The following is a 20,488-nucleotide window of genomic DNA, read 5'->3' as shown; positions in this document are numbered from 1 at the left end:
CCTTCACCTGCTCTAATGAAAACAAATCCAGCTTCTCCAACCTGTCCTTGTAGCTAAGATCCCCCATCCCGGAACCATTCTGGTAAATCTCCTCTGCACCCTCTCAAGGGCCTTCACATCCTTCCTAAAGTGTGGTGACCAGAACTGGACACAATACTCCAGTTGTGGCCTAATCAGCGCTTTATAAAGGTTCAGCATAACCTCTACTTTTGTACTCCATACCTCTGTTTATGAAGCCCAAGATCCCATATGCTTTGCTAACCACACTCTCAATATGTCCTGCCACCTTCGGAGACCTATGCACATTAACTCCCAGGTCCCTCTGTCCCTGCACTCTTTAAAACTGTGCCATGTCGTGTATATTGCCTCTCCCTGTTCCTTCTGCCAAAATGCATCACCTCACTTCTCTATATTAAATTCCATCTGCCACTTGTCTGCCCATTCTGCTAGCCTTTCTAAGTCCTGTTGCAGTCGATTGGTATCATCATCACTTTGCCACACCCCCAAGTTTGGTGTCCTCAGCAAATTTAGAAATTCTACTCTGTATTCCAATATCCAGGTCATACCTATATCTAAAAAAAAAAGCAGTGGCCCCAGCACTGACCCTTGGGGAACACCACTGTCTACCATCCTCCAGTCAGTCTGAAAAACAGCCATTTACCACAACTTGCTGTTTTCTGCCCATAAGCCAATTCCTTATCCAAGCTGCCTCTAACCCACCTATTCCATGAGCCCCAATTTTGTTAACCAGCCTTCTATGTGGTACTTTGTGTCAAACACCTTCCTAAAATCCATGTACTGTAGACAATATCCATTGCATTCCCTTCATCAATCCTCCCTGTTACTTCATCAAAAAATTCAATTAGATTAGTCAAACACGATCTGCCTTTTACAAATCTGTGTTGGCTCTCCTTAATTAGCTTAAACCTCTCCAATTGCCTGTTAATTTTTTCCTTAATTATTGTTTCTAAAACTTTACCCACCACTGATGTTAAACTGACCAGCCTGTAATTACTAGGATTGCCCTTGCACCCTTTCTTGAACAATGGCGTCACATTTGCCACTTTCCAATCCTCAGGCACCTCCCTTGCATCTAGGGAAGATTGGAAAATTATGGCAAGCCCTTCCGCTATCTCCTCCCCCAATTCCCTTAGCAACCTGGGATGCAAGCCATCTGGACCAGGTGACTTATCCACTCATACCAGCCTTTCTAGTACATCCTGTCTATCAATTTTCACCCCTTCCATTGCTTCCACCTTTTCCATTGCTACCGATATTTTGTCAGCATCCACCTCCTTAGTAAACACCGATACAAAGTACTCATTGAGTATTCTAGCCTTGCCCTGTGCCTCTAAGCATATATCACCTTCTTTGTCCCCAATAGGCCCCACCCCGCCTCTTACTACCCGCTTACTATTTACATGCTGGTCGAAGATTTTTGGGTTCCCTTTTATGTTAACTGCCATTCTGCTCTCATATTCTCTCTTTGCCAATCTTATTTTCACCTTCACTTCCCCTCTCAACTTAATGTATTTGGTCTGGTTCACCCTTTGAAGAATTCACTTGACATTCATCATACACCCTCTTTTTTGTTTTATCATCTTCTCTATCTCACTCTTCATCCAAGGAGCCCTTGCTATGGTTCCCTTACCTTTCCCTCTTGTTGGAATGTACCTAGCCTGTACTTGGAACATCTCCTTAAAGATCACCCATTGTTCCATTACAGTTTTTCCTGTCAGTCTTTGGTTCCATTTTACCCTGGCTAGATCCTTTCGCATCCCATTGAAGTTAGCCCTATTCCAGTTTAGAAGTTCCACTCTAGATTGTTCCTTGCTCCTCTCCATTGCTAATCTAAATCTTATGATACGAAGATCACTTGTATCCAAGTGTTCTCCCACAGACACTTGGTCGACCTGGCCCACCTCATTCCCTAGCATCAGATCCAGCAATGTCTCCTTCCTAGTTGGGCCAAGAGCATATTGGTCAAGGAAATTCTCCTGAACACATTTCTGAAATTCCTCCCCCTCCTTTCCCTTTACCCTAGCATTATCCCATCGATACTCGGGTAATTAAAGTCCCCCAATATCACCACTCTGTAGCTCTTGCATATCTCTGCGATTTCCCTGCATATTTGCTCCTCTACCTCCCTCTCACTATTTGGAGGCCTGTAGAATACCCCCAATAGTGTGATCATACCCTTTTTGCTCCTCAACTCTAACCAAATGTATTCTGTCCTTGTCCCCTCAAGAACATCCTCCCTTTCCAACACTACAATGTCTTCCTTAATCAGCACTGCCAACCCATCTCCCTTTTTTCCTTCCCTATTTTTTTCTGAACACCTTGTACCCTTGAATATTAAGTGCCCAGTCCTCACCGTTTTAAAGCCACATTTCCGTTATTGCCACATCATATTGCCACACGGCTAATTGTGCTTGTAGCTCACCAACCTTATTCACCACACTTTGTGCATTTATGTACATGCATTCTAAACCCATTTTGGAATTTTTAGTCTGCTCCTATCTAATATGTTACTACTTCTGCCTCTAGTACTATCCAACACACTCACTCTTTTATGCACCTTATTCCTCTTTTCTACTCCTATATGCTGGTGCTCATCCCCCTACCAAGCTAGTTTAAACCCTCCCCAGTAGCACTAGCAAACCTCCCCGTGAGAATATTGGTCCCGGTTCTGTTGAGGTGTAACCCGTCTGGCTTGTACAGGTTCCACCTTCCCCAGAAACATTCCCAAACCCTCAGGAATCTAAAGCCGTCCTTCCTGCACCATCTCTCCAGCCACGCATTCATCTGTTCTATCCTCCTATTCCTGTGCTCACTAGCATGTGGCACCTGGAGTAATCCGGAGATTACTACCTTTTGGGGTCCTGCTTTTTAATCTCTTTCCTAGATCCCTATAGTCTGCCTGCAGGACCTCATCCCTCTTTCTGCCTATGTCGTTGGTACTGATACGGACAATGACCTCTGGTGTCCTGCAGCCGCTCAGTGACATCCTTGACCCTGGCACCAGGAAGGCAACATATTGTTGCTATCACGGAGACATGGTTGAGGGAAGGGCAAGACTGGCAGCTCAATATTCCGGGGTACAGAATCTTCAGGCGAGACAGAGGGGGAGGTATAAGAGGAGGGGGTGTCGCAATATTAATTAAGGAGTCAATTACTGCAGTAAGGAGGGATGATATATTAGCAGGGTCCTCTAATGAGGCCATATGGGTGGAGCTTAAAAACAAAAAGGGGGCAAGCACTTTGCTGGGAGTGTACTATAGGCCTCCAAACAGTCAGGGGGAGATAGAGGAACAGATATGTAGGCAAATCTCAGAGAAATGTGCAAATAATAGGGTAATAATAATGGGGGATTTCAACTTCCCCAATATTAACTGGGATAGTCAGAGTGTGAAAGGCTCAGAGGGTGTAGAATTCTTAAAGTGCATCCAGGAGAGCTTTTTGAGCCAGCATGTAGAAAGTCCTACAAGAGAGGGGGCGGTACTGGACCTAATTCTAGGGAATGTGGCCGGCCAAGTGGAAAAAGTGCTAGTAGGTGAGCACTTTGGTGATAGTGACCATAATATGGTAAGATTTAAGGTGGTCATGGAAAAGGACAGGGATGGGCCGGAAATAAAGGTTCTAAATTGGGGGAAGGCCGATTTTAATAGGATAAGGCAGGATCTGGCCAAAATGGACTGGGATCAGCTACTTGTAGGAAAATCCGCATCGGAGCAATGGGAGGCTTTCAGAAGGGAGATTGAGCTCATACAATGGCAACATGTTCCCGTAAAGGTCAAGGGTGGTTCCAAAAACCACAGGGAACCTTGGATGTCAGGGGATATACGAGAATGGATTAGGAAAAAAAGGAGGGCTTTTGGTAGATACAAAAGGCTAAAGATGGAGGAAGCCCTAGAGGAGTACAAAAAGTGCAGGGGGATACTTAAAAAAGAAATTAGGAGATCAAGGAGGGGCCATGAAATAACACTGGCAAGCAAAATAAAGGAAAATCCGAAGATGTTTTATAAGTATATTAAGGGTAAGAGGATAACTAGGGAAAAAATAGGGCCCATTAGGGACAAAAGTGGCAATCTGTGTGTGGAGCCGGAAGATGTAGGAGGGGTTCTAAATGAATTTTTTGCATCTGTTTTCACTATGGAGAAGGACGATGTAGACATAGAAATAGGGCGGGGGGACTGTGATATGCTCGAACATATTAACATCGAGAGGGAGGAGGTATTGGCGGTTTTAGCTGGCCTAAAAATGGATAAATCCCCAGGCCCGGATGAAATGTATCCCAGGCTGCTGTGTGAGGCAAAGGAGGAGATTGCGAGGGCTCTAACACATATATTCAGGACCTCTCTGGCCACAGGGGATGTGCCAGAGGACTGGAGAACCGCTAATGTAGTACCATTATTCAAGAAGGGTAGTAGGGAAAAACCGGGGAACTACAGGCCAGTGAGCCTAACATCAGTGGTAGGAAAATTATTGGAAAAAATCCTGAGGGACAAAATTTGTCTCCACTTGGAGAGGCAAGGATTAATCAGAGATAGTCAACATGGCTTTGTCAAGGGAAGATCATGTCTGACTAATTTGATTGAATTTTTTGAGGGGGTGACTAGGTGTGTGGATGAGGGTAACGCAGTGGATGTGGTATACATGGATTTCAGTAAGGCCTTTGATAAAGTCCCGCACAGGAGACTGGTCAAGAAGGTAAGAGCCCATGGAATCCAGGGTGCCTTGGCACATTGGATACAAAACTGGCTTAGTGGCAGAAGGCAGAGGGTGATGGTCGAAGGTTGTTTTTGTGACTGGAAGCCTGTGGCCAGTGGGGTACCACAGGGATCGGTGCTGGGTCCCTTGCTGTTTGTGGTCTACATTAATGACTTGGATATGAATGTAAAGGGTATGATCAGTAAGTTCGCGGATGATACAAAAATTGGTAGGGTGGTAAATAGCGAGGAGGGTAGCCTCAGTCTGCAGGACGATATAGATGGGTTGGTCAGATGGGCGGAACAGTGGCAAATGGAATTTAACCCGGAAAAGTGCGAGGTGATGCACTTTGGGGGGACTAACAAGGCAAAGGAATACACAATGAATGGAAAGACCCTAGGCAAGACGGAGGGTCAGAGGGATCTGGGTGTGCAAGTACACAGATCCCTGAAGGCGGCGGAACAGGTGGATAAGGTGGTAAAAAAGGCATATGGGATACTTGCCTTCATTAGCCGAGGCATTGAATATAAGAGCAAGGAGGTTATGATGGAGCTGTATAAAACACTGGTTAGGCCACAGCTGGAATACTGTGTGCAGTTCTGGTCGCCACACTACAGGAAGGATGTGATCGCGTTAGAGAGGGTGCAGAGGAGGTTCACCAGGATGTTACCAGGGCTGGAGCGCTTCAGCTATGAAGAGAGACTGGGCAGATTGGGTTTGTTTTCCTTGGAGCAGAGGAGGCTGAGGGGGGACATGATTGAGGTGTACAAAATTATGAGGGGCATAGATAGGATGGATGCTGAGGAGCTTTTTCCCTTAGTAGAGGGGTCAATAACTAGGGGGCATAGATTCAAGGTAAAGGGCGGGAGGTTTAGAGGGGATTTGAGAAAGAACTTTTTCACCCAGAGGGTGGTTGGAGTCTGGAACTCACTGCCTGAAAGGGTTGTGGAGGCTGGAACCCTCACAACATTCAAGAAGCATTTGGATGTGCACTTGAAATGCCATAGCATACAAGGCTACGGGCCAAATGCTGGAATATGGGATTAGATTAGACAGGGCTTGATGGCCGGCGCGGACACGATGGGCCGAAGGGCCTCTATCCGTGCTGTATTACTCTATGACTCTATGACCATCCTGGAGTCACGTCTTCGTCCACAGAAAAGCCCATCTGTTCCCCTAACCAATGAATCCCCTATCACTATTGCTCTTCCACTCTTCTTCCTCCCCCCCCCTGTGCAGCTGAGCCACCTGTGGTGCCGGGACCTTGGCTCTGGCTGCTCTCCCCAGAGGAACCATCACCCCCACCAGTTTGCAGAACTGTGAACCTGTTAGTGAGCGAGATGCACTCTGGGGATTCCTGCCCTACCTGCCTGGTCGTCCTCCTCTGTCTGGTGGTCACCCATTCCCTCTCTGCCTGCACATTCTGAGGCTGTGGGATGACCACTTCTAGAAACGTGCTTTCCAAGTATTTCTCAGCCTCGGGATGCACTGTAGTGACTCCAGCTGCCGCTCAAGCTCTGAAACACGGAGCTCGAGTTGCTGCAGTTGGCGACACTTCCTGCACACGTGGTCGTCCAGGCCACAAGAAGCATCCAGGATTTCCCACATGGCACAAAATCTGCAAATCACGGGACTGAGCTGCCCTGCCAAGCCTCTATTTACCAGACTATGGAGGTAATTTAGCAGAAATAAACTTAAAACTTACAAGAAACACTCAACAGCTACCCACTAATCAGCACTTCCCTCTATTAGATAGGCTATGAACTACTTAGCAGAAATATACTCAAAACAGGAAAAAAAAACTTACCACAAATACTCAGCTCCCTTGTGCCAGCGACACCTTTGAATTGTGACGCCACTCCTTCGTCATTGCATCTTTCTACAATTTGCCTGCAAATTTACCCCTCAATCATCTTCACACTATTTGGTGGCCTGTAGTATACACCCAGCCGTGTAATAGCTCCTCTATTGTTCCATACTTGTAACCAAATAGATTCTGTTTTTGAACCCTCAAGTACATCCCTTTCTAGTGCTGTAACAATATCTTTGTTCAATACTGTCGCCCCTCCCCTCCTTTTTTTCCTTCTCTATCTTTCCTGAATACTTTGTAACTAGGAATATTAAGTGCCCATTCTTCCCCTTTTTGAGCCAGGTCCCTGTTATTGCCACTATATCATAATCCCATGTGGCTACTTGTGCCTGCAGCTCACCAACAATGTTTACCATGCTCCATGCATTTATGCACATGCACTCCAGACCTTAATCTGCCTCGCATTTCCCCCATCTGGACCCTCCTATTTTGCACTTTATTCTCATGCTGTTTGTCTCTCCCAGTCCTCTGAGCATCTTTTATCTCCTCTCTAATGCTTCATCCTGGTGTCCCTCCCCTGTCAAAATACTTTAAACTCTCCCCTACAGTGCTCGTTAATCTCCGTGTGAGGACATTGGTCCCAGCCCTGTGGAGGTGTAATCCATCCCTCTTGTACAGTCTCTCCTTCCCCAGAACTGGTCCCAATACCCCAGAAATCTGAAGCTGTGTGCGGGCGTGTGTCCTTTGATCGAATTAATTACTTGGATTACTTATTTATATATTTACTCTGTCCCTACTTTCCATTCTCACCAAATTAGTTTTTAAGTTTTTGTACATATCCCTTTCAGAAACACACGAGTTACAACTTGTCAGTCAACTTCCAACCATAATAATTAGCAACTAGTCAGGGACCCACTTGCAGCTGACTGCTACTAACTTGCAGTTTTACAAAACTAAGTTAAATTTCAGTTTGACAACCTACTTTCTGTACTACTTACCACTTTCGCCAGATTCCCATTTTTAAAGTCCTATTTGCAATAATGAGGTTCACTTAACTCTGTCCTCACCAAGCTCTGTGCTCAACCAATGAAAGCATTAGCCTCCCTTTCCAGTGTAAAATTTTAGGTGTCTAAATGAGTAGCATTGAAGGTAAATTTATGGTGGCATGCAGAAATTGCCGACAGCCAAGGTTTATGATAAAGGTGGTTATTAGTTGTGAAATCGCATGAAAATGATATCCCATCGTATAATGTGAAATGGAGTGTTAAACTGATGTTTTTGCTCTCTGTCTCTGAAGATAGTAAGCTATAGACTGGAATCATTGAAGCCACAGGAAAAGTTCTACTTTATAAGTAATTCCAAGTTTTATTATGGCTAATGATTTGCCCTTCCTCTATAGGTAGCCTCGGGAGAGTGCAATGAAGATACAGAAGTGTACAACATCACTTTGAGCACTGGGGATGAACTTACTCTAATGGGGCAAGCAGAAATCCTTTATGCCAAAACATCGAAGGAAAAGTCACGACTTAACACTATTTTTAAGAAAATTGGAAAACTAAATTCCATCAGCAAGTTTGGACGAGGAAAGATGCCTTGCCTTATTTGTATGAATCACCGGACCAATGAAAGCATTAGCCTTCCCTTCCAGTGCAAAGGTCGATTCAGTACACGTAGTCCCCTTGAGATACAAATGCAAGAGGGTGAGCACACTATTCGCAACATTGTTGAAAAGACTAGGTTACCAGTAAATGTTGTTGTGCCGTCTGCTCCCCCACGAAATCCCTATGATCTACACTTCATTCGGGAGGGCCATCGCTATAAATTTGTTAATATCCAAACTAAGACTGTTGTTGTGTGCTGCGTACTTCGCAACAACAAAATGATTCCAGTGCACTTTCCACTTCATTTAGTTGTGCCAAAGTTTACCTTAGCTGAAGGTCTCCTTAAGGGAGAGATGTGGTACGAGAACACAGTTCAGCACTCGTTCAACATTTGTCGGGAGCAGTTCGACATTGAAGAATATTCACGAGCAGTTCGGGATGTGAAGACTGACTGGAATGAAGATTGTAAAAGCCCAAAGAAGACCAGATGTACTGGGCACAGTCACATACCTAACTCCCTTAGTTATGCTCGTGAAGAACTGACGCAGTCTTTCCATCGGCTTTCAGTATGTGTTTATGGAAATAATTTGCACGGAAATAGTGAAGTTAATCTACATGGCTGCAGAGATCCAAGCAGTGAGTGGACTCTCTTTTCTCACGAAACCCTCCCATCTCAAGATTCAGGAGACAGTGGGAGTGATTATCTGCTGCCTGATGGGACTGAAGAATCTGCTGGAATCCAGTCACGGTCAGAACTTCCCTACGAAGAGCTCTGGTTAGATCAGGGAACAGGGAAACGGGATGGACAAGACCTTTCCTCTTTGGGGGAGAGATTGAAATCTGGTAGTCAGAGAGGTTCCATCCACTCGTGTCCGGCTTCTTCAGCCCTTTCTTCTCCAGGTCCTTTGTCTACAGTTAAACCATCATCTGATATTTCTCTACCTCCACCTCCAGTGCCTCCAAAGTCTGAAGCTGTAAGTCCTTGTCTTAGGGCAAATTTGCTAAATGCTGTGCAATCATAGTGCTTAACCATTTTTAGAAAGTTGTAAGGGCGTGTATTCTCCCAAGACTTCAAAACTAAGAATTAACACCAGGTTATAACTCAATCTTTCAATACCATGAGTTGCAAAATATTAATTTTCTTGCAGTGCTTCCTTGGGCTGATATGATCAGTAATTGATTTTATATAGGAATGTTTCAGGCAGCATCTATGAAGAGAACCGACAAATTATCGATTCAGGTGTGGATCCTTCATTTATCTATGGGAACTGAGCTGCTTATGATTAATTCAATGGCCCAGAATTTGCGATCAGCAATGAATCGAAGGCATTCGCTGCTGGCCCCGAAGTACGCTTTGTGCAAAGATCTCGTGGTCCCTGTGTCGAGAACTTTGGGTTTCCCGAACTTCAATTAAAATCAATGGAAGTTAATTGGGATTTCCTTGTGCGAGCTGCTGTGTTGTCAGCAGGCTGTCTAAGCAGCCAATCAAAATGCTGAATTCTCAGTCAGCGAACAAGGAAGTGAGTAAGCCCTTAAAATTCTAACTTTTTATAATAGTTAGACAGAGCAAAAGAAAGATTGGGGCTCACATGGGGAAAAGGCAAACCTGAAATAAAGATGGACAAACTTTTTTTTTTTTTAAAAGCGACTTCTTTTGAAAAGTTGCTTAATTTTAGTTTTTATTAAAATGGACAAATTTCACACTGCACAAAATTGAAATTAGTTTTCCAGGCCCTTAACATTTGTTTAGCAGTAATAACGCTGTCAAATCCCCAGTTAAACCTAATCCCTTGGGCCTAACTTAGTGGGAAATTTAACCACGTACTTTACTGCGGAAAAGCTGACTTGGCTGATTACACAGATTGCCGGCTCTGTGGGTGGGGGCACAGCGCAGCCTGTTTCAGAGCTGTCAATGACTGACTGACTGCAACTTCAGGCACATGCAACAAATCGCAAAGTTGCAATCAGTTTCAGAGGCGAATAACGGCGAACGCTGCCAGGCCACCGTCATCCCGACCGCACATTCCAGTCCAATGAGAGAACAAACTGAGGGAGTTGGGACAGCCAAGCAGTTTGGGGGATTGGCTAGTCTCTTGTAGCTGGTAGAGAACAAATGGTGACTAGCGGGAGAAGAGTTAAGTGCCAGTGTGCTGCACCGTATTTACTCGATGGGTTAGATACAGGAAACTCCACGATATCCGGCACTGACAGAACGGCAGCAGCTCGGTCCCATCAAAACTTCCAGATAGACCAGCGCTAATGTTGTCAGATACAGAGGTTTTCACCTCCGTATCTGACAACAAACACTGTTGCTTAGCAACAGCTTGTAAACACTCGGCCCGTACCTTGGAAGCGTCTCTGAAGCTGTTGCTAAGCTACAGAGACGCTTTCCAGAGCCTAGCTGTTATAAAAAAAAATTTAAAAAAAATGCTAGGAGAAGAAAAAAAACCTAACCAAAATGGCTGCTGATTTCTGCCATTAGATCGAAGTTTCCGGACATACAACCTCCGGATAAACCAAAGTTTCCTGTATGTTGAGTGAAAATTAACTGTTCTCAGCGTTTGACTGGGCTTCCAGCTATCCTGATACTTGTAGATTTAAAAATAAAATAATGTTACAGCTCTTCCCTCTCTCCTGGTAATCCCTTCAATTGAAAATCTACAAAGAGGTGATCTCTACCATTAGAAAACTTAACTTCACTGGGTTCTATTGGAACTGTTTAGAAGCTCATGTGATGTCATTCCGGGAAAGTTTAATTTTGCATTTCCTAGTTCTAAGTTATTTTCTTTCCCTGGTGAGTCTCCATTTGCCATCCACAGCCAACCAGGTGAGTCGCTTGCTCTCAGTTCAGTCTCATTGCTCTCAAATCAGCCACTATGAAATTAGAGTAGGCCAGTTGATTTTCTCTTTTTGGGGCAGGTGGGTGGGGAACAACGACTTTATATTTGGTGCTTATTTGGCACAAATGTAGCTGAAATTGGGAACTTGTGTAGGGAATCATGGATGCAAACCTGTATCTCATCACTTCATGCTCCAGTTCACCAGACTACTACAATGATTCTGTGGTTTAGTCTGCTGCAGTAGCTTAAAGGCAGTATGCAAAAATTCAAATATTCTACATGTTAACCTGATGTAATGCTACAGCTTCTACTTTGGAAAGTATAAAACTTCAGCTTGGTTATGATAAAGTATGTACTTGATTCACTACAAATTGCATCAGTTACCCCTTTTCCAAAATACTGGCAATTGAGTTTCTCTACAACTTCAAACCATTCAACTTAATTCTGGTTCTAAAATATTAATAGATTCTGTAAGCTCCTTTTTACAAATTTATTAGTATCTGTTCAGTATAGCATTATTTCCATTGGCAGGTAAAAGAAGAATGCAGACTTCTGAATGCCCCACCAGTCCCACCACGGAATGTCAAACCATCATCGCACAGTCCATCAATTCCTCCTCGGCAAGTACGCCAACAGACACACTCTCCCAGCCCTACACTATCTTACTATTCTTCTGGATTGCATAACATGTAAGAAACTATTACCAGGTGTATTATGTAAGATGGCAGCTTGACAATCTGACTTCAGCTTTGAGCATTGGATTTGGAAGGACTGGAAAAATGTACGTTGAAATTATTGTGATTGTGGATCATGTGATGAGATATGGCATGCTCCCTGTTAGTGATTGTCCTGTTTGAAAACTTTAAACTTTGCAAAACAAATAAAAGAAATTTGGAATATTACATATTCTAGTCTGTGCAATCTGAACCATTTTCTGAAGTAATTTTATTAGAAAAAGTAGGTAATCTCCAGCATAACATACTACTGTGCAAATTCTGCAGACTTGTTTTAATATGAAGACAAAGTAAATCTTCCTTTTGATTCAAATATTGTCCATTATGCTGGCATATCATACTGTGGCACACTTGGTGCCCCTTTTGAAAATGCAATGAAACATCTTGCCATGAAATGGAAGTTTGAAATTGGAGAGTTAATAATTGCCTACTCCAACTTGCCATTTTATTTCATGTTCCTTTTCATTTCTGCAGGAATTAATATATAGCTGTTACTTTTAAAATGGAGATTTTAATGCGTTTTCTCTCCTTTTGGGGAATCTCTGCACACTGTATGTGGCTGAGCTAGTGATCTGCTCAGAGCTCAGTTTGCTTTCCATCTTGATTCTAAGAGGTTATGCAAGAACAAAACTGAGCTTCCCAATATTTTCCTTCTCTTGTGAGCACCTTCCAATGGCACAGTGAGGTTAAGAAGTTAATGTTTGGAAAATTGTTATCCCGATCCGACATCTGTTAACAGTCCAGCACTGCCAAAATGCCATCCAACCTATTGCTAATCTTACAAAGCTGAAAGCCAGTGTGGAAGAAATGAAGTTGCAAATTGTAATTAGTATTTAAGGTTTTTTTTCAGTTTACATTTATGTAAGTATGCTGATATTAAAAGGGCTTCCCTTAATAAATATCAATTGCAGGACCAGTATAAATAAAAGCTTTCTGTGCAAACACCTACTAATAATGCGGCTGTTATGTTTTTGCGGAGATTTTTTATTTTAGATACTTTTCTGGGGGTTTCCACATCTCTGACCTCTTCCGTAAGTGAGTCCCTGCTTCTGTGTCCCAGAGAGTGCTTTCATTTGCCGAGGTATGTAAATAAATTAGTAGCGTACACAGGCAACAAAGCTCCCTCTTCACTTTGTTTCAGCTTACTGGTTTTATCACATGCCCTCGCATTATCTTTCTTGTCTTTGGAAGGCAGCAGAGTAACGCTGTACTAGACTATGGCCTATTTTACTGCTTAATAAATTTGTTTGGTAGTTAAAGCCTAAATGAGCAGTTGCAATCGCACACTAGATTTTACAGTAGTTTTTATGCTCAACTATCTCTCTAATAAGTAGGAAACAGCATAGTTGCAACACTTGCACTGGACTAAGACTATTGTAGTTTTTCTTCTCGTTGTCCGTGGAATCTATCTAGCCTGACTATTTCTCTATGAAGACACCAATTTGAACCAGACAGGCAGAAAAGTACATTCCAATAAATGATGAGGGCCAAGTGAATATAAATAACAAGTTTCAAATGTTTATCTAGCTTTCCCTTAAAAGATGCAATGGTCTCTGCCTCAATTACTCTGACGCAAAACATTCTAGGCTCTTAACTTTGTGATTCTCCTAACTTTTCTCCTCACTCTTAGTGCCGAGTTTAAATTGATGATCCCTCGTCACTAGCTCCTAACCAGAGGTAATGGGTTGGTCACCCTTTTATAATTTCTCCTTTTAACTTTTTTCTGAACCAGTGGAAATAGTCCCAGTAACTCATTTCCCATCTCCAGTATATTCTTATGTATAGGCACTCTATGCTCTCTAGTTTCAATTTCCTTTCAATAATTGGACACCCAAAATCACACACAGCATTCCAACTGTGGCCAATATAGTTGCTTTATACAAATTTATCACTACCTCTTCACTCTTGTAAACTACGCCTCTACTTAGAAAATGTAAAACGCTATTGACCTTTTATGGTTTTATCTTCCTGCACATGCACTTTCAAGGAATTATGTATTTGAACCCCTAGTTCACTGTTCCGTTGCATCTTTCAGTATCTTTCCATTGTGTTTATACTCCCAATCCTTGTTTTCCCTCCCAAAATGCATTCGTATACATTTTTCTGCAGTAAAATGCTCTGCCACCATTTTACTCATTCTGCTAACCTGTTTGTCTTTCACAGTCTTTGCTTTTTGCCGTCCCCTAATTTTGTATTATCAGGAAATCTTGATATTTTACTCGCCACCCCCAAGTTCAAAATATATCTAATATACCTCTGTCTCTTTCCATGTCTATCTCTACATCTCTGTCTCCCTCTCCCCCTCCCAGTTACATAGAAACATAGAAGATAGGAGCAGGAGTAGGCCATTCGGCCCCTCGAGCCTGCTGCGCCATTCAATGCGATCATGGCTGATCATCCAAATTCAGTACCCGGTCCCTGCTTTCCCCCCATACCCCTTGATCCCTTTAGCCTCAAGAAATATATCCAACTCCTTCTTGAATATATTTAATGAATTGGCCTCTACTGCCTTCTGTGGTAGAGAATTCCACAGGTTCACCACTCTCTTTTAAGGAGTACATTTAAGGAGTTATTTTACAACTTCCAAAAAAAATATATTCCACTGAGAAGAAAAGGGTGTAAAAGAAAAGACAGCCATCCGTGGCTAAGTAAAGAAATTAAGGATAGTATTCGACTAAAAACAAGGGCATATAAGGTAGCCAGATCTAGTGGGAGGATAGAGGATTGGGAAAACTTTAAAAGACAGCAAAAAATAACAAAAAGATTGATTAAGAAAGGGAAGATAGATTATGAAAGTAAATTAGCAAAAAATATAAAAACAGATAGTAAGAGTTTTTATAGTTATATAAAAAGAAAAAGGGTGGCTAAAGTAAATGTTGGTCCCTTAGAGGATGAGACCGGGAAATTAATGGTGGGAAATAGGGAGATGGCAAAAACACTGAATGAATATTTTGTATCAGTCTTTACAGTAGAAGACACTAAGAATATCCCAACACTGGACAAACAGGGGGCTAAAGGGGGGGGGGGGAGGAGCTAAACACGATCAAAATCACTAAGGAAGTGGTACTCGGTATAATAATGGGACTCAAGGCGGATAAATCACCTGGACCTGATGGCTTACATCCTAGGGTATTGAGGGAAGTGGCAGTAGGGATTGTGGATGCATTGGTAATTTTCCAAAACTCCCTGGACTCGGCAAAGGTCCCGGCAAACTGGAAAACTGCTAATGTAACACCCTTATTTAAAAAGGGCAGTAGACAGAAGACTGGAAACTATAGACCGGTTAGCCTAACATCTGTGGTAGGTAAAATTTTGGAGTCCATTATTAAGGAGACAGTAACAGGACATTTGGATAATCATAATTTAATAGGACAAAGTCAGCATGGTTTTATGAAGGGGAAGTCATGTTTGACAAATTTGCTGGAGTTCTTTGAGGAAGTAACATATAGGGTGGATAAAGGGGAACCAGTGGACGTAGTGTATTTAGACTTCCAAAAGGCATTTGACAAGGTGCCACACAGAAGATTATTGCTTAAGATAAAAAATCACAGGATTAGGGGTAATATTCTGGCATGGATGGAGGATTGGCTATCTAACAGAAGGCAGAGAGTTGGGATAAATGGTTCATTCTCAGACTGGCAATCACTAACTAGTGGTGTTCCGCAGGGGTCAGTGCTGGGTCCCCAACTCTTTACAATCTATATTAACGATTTGGAGGAGGGGACCGAGTGTAACATATCAAAGTTTGCAGATGATACTAAGATGGGAGGGAAAGTAGTGAGTGAGGAGGACATAAAAAACCTGCAAGGGGACATAGACAGGCTAAGTAAGTGGGCAGAGATTTGGCAGATGGAATACAATACTGGAAAGTGTGAGGTTATGCACTTTGGCAGGAAAAATCGTAGAGCAAGCTATTATCTTAATAGCAAGAAACTGGAAAGTACTGAAGTACAAAGGGATCTGGGGGTCCTGGTGCACGAAACTCAAAAGGTTAGTATGCAAGTGCAGCAAGTGATTAAGAAGGCCAATGGAATGTTGGCTTTCATTGCTAGGGGGATAGAATATAAAAATAGGGAGGTATTGCTTCAGTTGTACAAGGTATTGGTGAGACCGCACCTGGAATACTGCGTACAGTTTTGGTGTCCATACTTAAGAAAGGACATACTTGCTCTCGAGTCAGTACAAAGAAGGTTCACTCGGTTAATCCCGGGGATGAGGGGATGGACATATGAGGGGAGGTTGAGTAGATTGGGACTCTACTCATTGGAGTTCAGAAGAATGAAAGGCGATCTTATTGAAACATATAAGATTGTGAAGGGGTTGGATGCGGGGAGGATGTTCCCGATGATGGGTGAAACTAGAACTAGGGGGCATAGTCTTAGAATAAGGGGCTGCTCTTTCAAAACTGAGATGAGGAGGAACTACTTCACTCAGAGGGTGGTAGGTCCATGGAATATGCTGCCCCAAAAAGCTGTAGAAGCTACATCATTACATAAATTTAAAACAGAAATAGACAGTTTCCTAGAAGTAAAGGGAATGAAGGGTTACGGGGAGCGGGCAGGAATTTGGACATGAGTCTAGGTTCGGATCGGTCATGGCGCTGTGGGTAGCGGAGCGGGCCCAGGGGCCGTGTAGCCTGATCCTGCTCCTATTTCGTGTGTCTAATTCTGTTAGATTCAGGAGATGGTTCCGTGATAGTGGATTGGCGGTTAGGATCAGATCAGCCATGATCTTATTGAATGGCGGAGCAGGCTCGGGGGGCCGATTGGCCTACTCCTGCTCCTATTTCTTATATGTTATGTTTATGTTCTCTGGGTGAAGAAATTCCTCCTAATTTCTGTCCTAAATGGCCTACCCCTTATCCTTAGACTGTGACCCCTGGTTCTGGACTTCCTGACCATTGGGAACATCCTTCCTGCATCTAGTCTGTCCAGTCCTGTCAGAATTTTATAAGTTTCAGTAAGATCCCCTCTCATTCTTCTAAACTCCAGCGAGTACAAGCCCAATCGTCCCAATGTCTCCTCATACGTCATTCCTGCCATCCCAGGTATCAGCCTGGTGAATCTTCGCTGAACTCCTTCCATGGCAAGAACATCCTTCCTCAGATAAGGCGACCAAAACTACACACAGTACTCAAGATGTGGTCTCACCAAGGCCCTGTACAACTGCAGCAAGACATCCTTGTTCCTGTACTCAAACCCTCTCGCTACGAAGGCCAACATACCATTTGCCGCCTTAACCGCCTGCTGCACCTGCATGCTTACCTTCAGCGATGGTGCACAAGGACACCCAGGTCTCGTTGCACTTCCCCTTCTCCCAATCTATTGCCCTTTGAACAGGTAAAATCGTCTAACATTGCTTTTGAATCCTAATGTTTGCATTTTGCAGTTAGTACATTGCTTGAATTGATCACTGTTAATTTGAAATCAGTTGTCACCTTGAATAACTACATTTGAGAGGAAGGGGGTCTACTATAGGAGGATAATATTGGATTTTCATGTGTCTATAATGATTTACTTTAATGTTTACAGTGGTGCCACAGAGAACGATGCACCTCCACCCAGTGAGAAGCATTCCCCAGCTTCCTGTTACCCTTGTAACTGGATCAACCCTAGTGCTTTGGACAGTGGAACTAACTCCCCCCTCAGAAGCCCCATATTGGACTGCCCTTCAAATCGATCATCGTGGCCAAACCAACATTATGGGGATATTGATGACCAAGATGTTGGTAAATTTGGATCAGAACATAGAAGTTATTACAGTTACCCTCGTCACAAAATGCCAAGTACTCCAAAGAGTATAGTGCCAGTACACTTTCAGTATGGTAGTATTGTGTGTGCTGGGGGCTGTGAGGGGCTACCAGTTAATACCTTCCCTGAACAGCAGCAATCCAAGGACGGAGAATTCCACTTCATTCCTACTGGATGCCCAAGATCTACCAGTTATTCCTCAGAGGGCTATGGAGAAAAATCTTTAGCGGATAACACACAGCAAAGTCAGTCATGCCCCACCTTACCACCACGTACACTAAAATTCAATGATGATGAATTAGTTGACCTAGAAGCACTGTTTCTGCCTTCGACTATAGACGGGGCTGAGGACGAGCTTCAGATTTGTTCAACAGATCTACCTGAAGACAATTTTGGTAACAAAGGTACACAGGACATATTTTCTATTCCTTGTCCTTTATTTTCTTCTCCTCTGCACCTGCAATTAGTACCACGTTCATGTGGTGATGGGTCACCCTGGCAGCCACCATCTGACCTTTGTGGACTTTCTATAGAAGAGGTGTCAAAGTGCCTGTGGTTTATAGGTCTACCTGAGGAGGTTGTGTCACTATTTGTAGCTGAAAAAATTGATGGAAATTTACTTGTACAGCTGACGGAAGAGATCCTGTCCGAAGACTTTAAGCTTAGCAAACTCCAAATTAAGAAACTCTTGCAGTTCATCAGTGGATGGAGACCTAAGATGTAATGCTGTGACTCAAATGACATGGATGCAGTGTATCTGACCTCAACATCTATAGTTTTGCACTAAATAGCCATAATTTTTGTAATGTATAAAATCAGTGCTGTGGCAATGAATGGTTTGCTTGTAAAGGCACTTCATAACTTTTTTATATGCTGATAGAACTGACATCCTACAGAGAGAAATTAACTTGCTGAAAGTGTGCCTTGTGCATCACTTAGCTATCACTGACTGCTTGAATTATCAAAAGAACAGAAGTAAAATGGGTTGTTCCTCAAAATGCTATAATTGTAGTCGAGTTGCAAGTGATTTGCAAGACAAGACGATCCTCTATACCAAGTGCTGGATTCTTGATCAAAAAGTCTACTAGGTTTGTCTCCAATTGTTAGCGCATAGAATTGCGGTTTAACTACTGTTATGGGTCTAGACTACTGCTTAGCCACTGTATTCACATTACATTATCTTGGTAATTAATGTATAAATTGATGGTGACACTTGTTTTTACTACTGGACATAGGATTTTTTGCTGGGGCACATACAAATGCAGATTAATAATACCTAGTTTTTTTGTGATGATCTTGGAATGAGTAAACTGAACAAATTGACGTTACAACAGATACAACCATTTAATATAATAAACCCATTTGAGACTCATTTAAATGTTCTGAAGTGAGTCATGAGGTTTACTGCTTTTGTCTGAAATTCTCTAGTCTCTGTTTAAGCTTTTTCTATTTCATACCTGACTAATTTGAGTGTAGAAATCTGATACTAGGTTGATGAATAGACTTGCTGAAAATGTTTTACCAGCAAAATGGATGCAAAGGGCTTTTTGAACTACCACCCACTTCTAAATGTAGCAGTATACATTAACTGGTTCCTTCTTCAGTTTTATGCTTTAAAATTGCTAGTCCAAAGTAGTCCTGAAATAATTTGTGCAGTTATCTCTGGAAATAATATTTCAAATTGGCTGAGAGTTGCACTCCCAGGAACTACATAAAGTCGATGTATTCTTGCTTCGCAAAGTGCAGAGCAAGACCCACAAGGACACTTCATGATGCTGCTAAAGAAATTCGAGTTTCTTCCCTCCCACCTTGTCATTTTTAATTGCGCTATTACCAGCAATTTTTTAAGCCATAAAATAGCAGGACAATAACTGCAACAGATAAAAGAAAGACTTGCATTTATATAGTGCCTTTCAATACCTTGGGACATCCCAAAGCACTGTACAGTCAATTAACTACTTTTGAAGTGTAGTCACTGTTGTAATGGAAATGCAGCAAGCTCCCACAAACACCAATGAGATAACAAAGATAATTTTTTTTATGATGTTGATTGAGGGATAAATATTGGCCATGATACTAGGGAAAACTCTTCTGTTCTTCTCCAAAGTAGTGCCATGGAATCTTTTACATCCACCTGGTTTAACATCTCATCTGAAAGATGGCATCTCCGACAGTGCAGCATTCCCTCAGTACTGCACTGGAGTGGCAGTCTAGCTTTTTTATGCTCTGGTCTCATGAGCGGGACTTGAACCCCCACCTTCTGACTAGAGGTGAGAGTGCTACCAATTGAGCCACAGCTGAGACAACCTCATTCTACAAGCAAGATGGATACACAACAGGCTAGATTCCACTCATTCGTAACCAATGGGTGGAGAATGTAGTCTAATACTGAGACTCCTTGAATGATTCTCTGCAAATCCAGGCTTTCATTTATTTTTAGATCTTAATCTTCTGTCTACCTGAAAGTAACTGCCAAAGTAATTAATTGTGCAGTGTTTTGAGACATTTGAGAGTTGTGGTCATGCACTATATAAATACAAATCTCCACAAAATTACATGTACTCCTTTCATGTCAAGGTGACTTTTTGTCTCTGTTTCTGAAGGTTGTAACTGAGCTTGAATCTCTTGAGGAGACTCATGTTTTCTCTCTCGCTCGCTCTCAGTCTGTTGGTCCAGTGATCACAAACAACAGACATGTAATAACGTTGGTTTTGGGTATCCTGATAAATAGATGTCAAGAAACCAGGTGAATCCTTAACTCCTTCACTTTGCCAAACTCTTAACATCATCCAGTTTGGATTTAATATGAATCCCCATTTCCAACTCTCAATTAGGATTACCCACAAGCTACTGAGTAAATTAATTAACCCTTTTTTGCCAAATCATCAATGAAGTCTGAAAGCAAGTCATGTACTAACAAATCATTTATTAACTTAAATCATAACTATCACTACTTAAACATTGTGTATACAAACAATTAATAGATATAAATAGTTGTAGACAGGCTTACCTAGCAGTTTGAATAACAAATAATTAATAGGCA

General features: G+C 42.5%; 1 protein-coding gene across 3 annotated transcripts in view; it reads left to right on the top strand.

The window, feature by feature from the left end:
- garem1 (GRB2 associated regulator of MAPK1 subtype 1) overlaps positions 1-18,828 on the top strand; it is a 152,879-nt gene extending 134,051 nt beyond the window's left edge. For 2 of the 3 annotated variants that reach the window (XM_085992851.1, XM_085992853.1), the window contains 4 exons: positions 7,920-9,095; positions 11,493-11,650; positions 12,675-12,776; positions 17,227-18,828. In XM_085992851.1, coding sequence (XP_085848977.1) covers positions 7,920-9,095; positions 11,493-11,650; positions 12,675-12,776; positions 17,227-18,169 — 2,379 coding nt within the window. In that variant the 3' untranslated portion in view covers positions 18,170-18,828. The remainder of the gene's footprint in view (positions 1-7,919; positions 9,096-11,492; positions 11,651-12,674; positions 12,777-17,226) is intronic. The other variant, XM_085992852.1, reaches the window with a different exon arrangement.
- Positions 18,829-20,488: the final 1,660 nt, after the last annotated feature.

The sequence above is a fragment of the Somniosus microcephalus genome, chromosome 7 (genome assembly GCF_052327205.1).
Source record: "Somniosus microcephalus isolate GS21.2 chromosome 7, FLI_Smic_1.0, whole genome shotgun sequence".
Lineage (NCBI taxonomy): Eukaryota > Metazoa > Chordata > Chondrichthyes > Squaliformes > Somniosidae > Somniosus > Somniosus microcephalus.
This window is presented reverse-complemented; position numbering and strand designations above follow the sequence as displayed.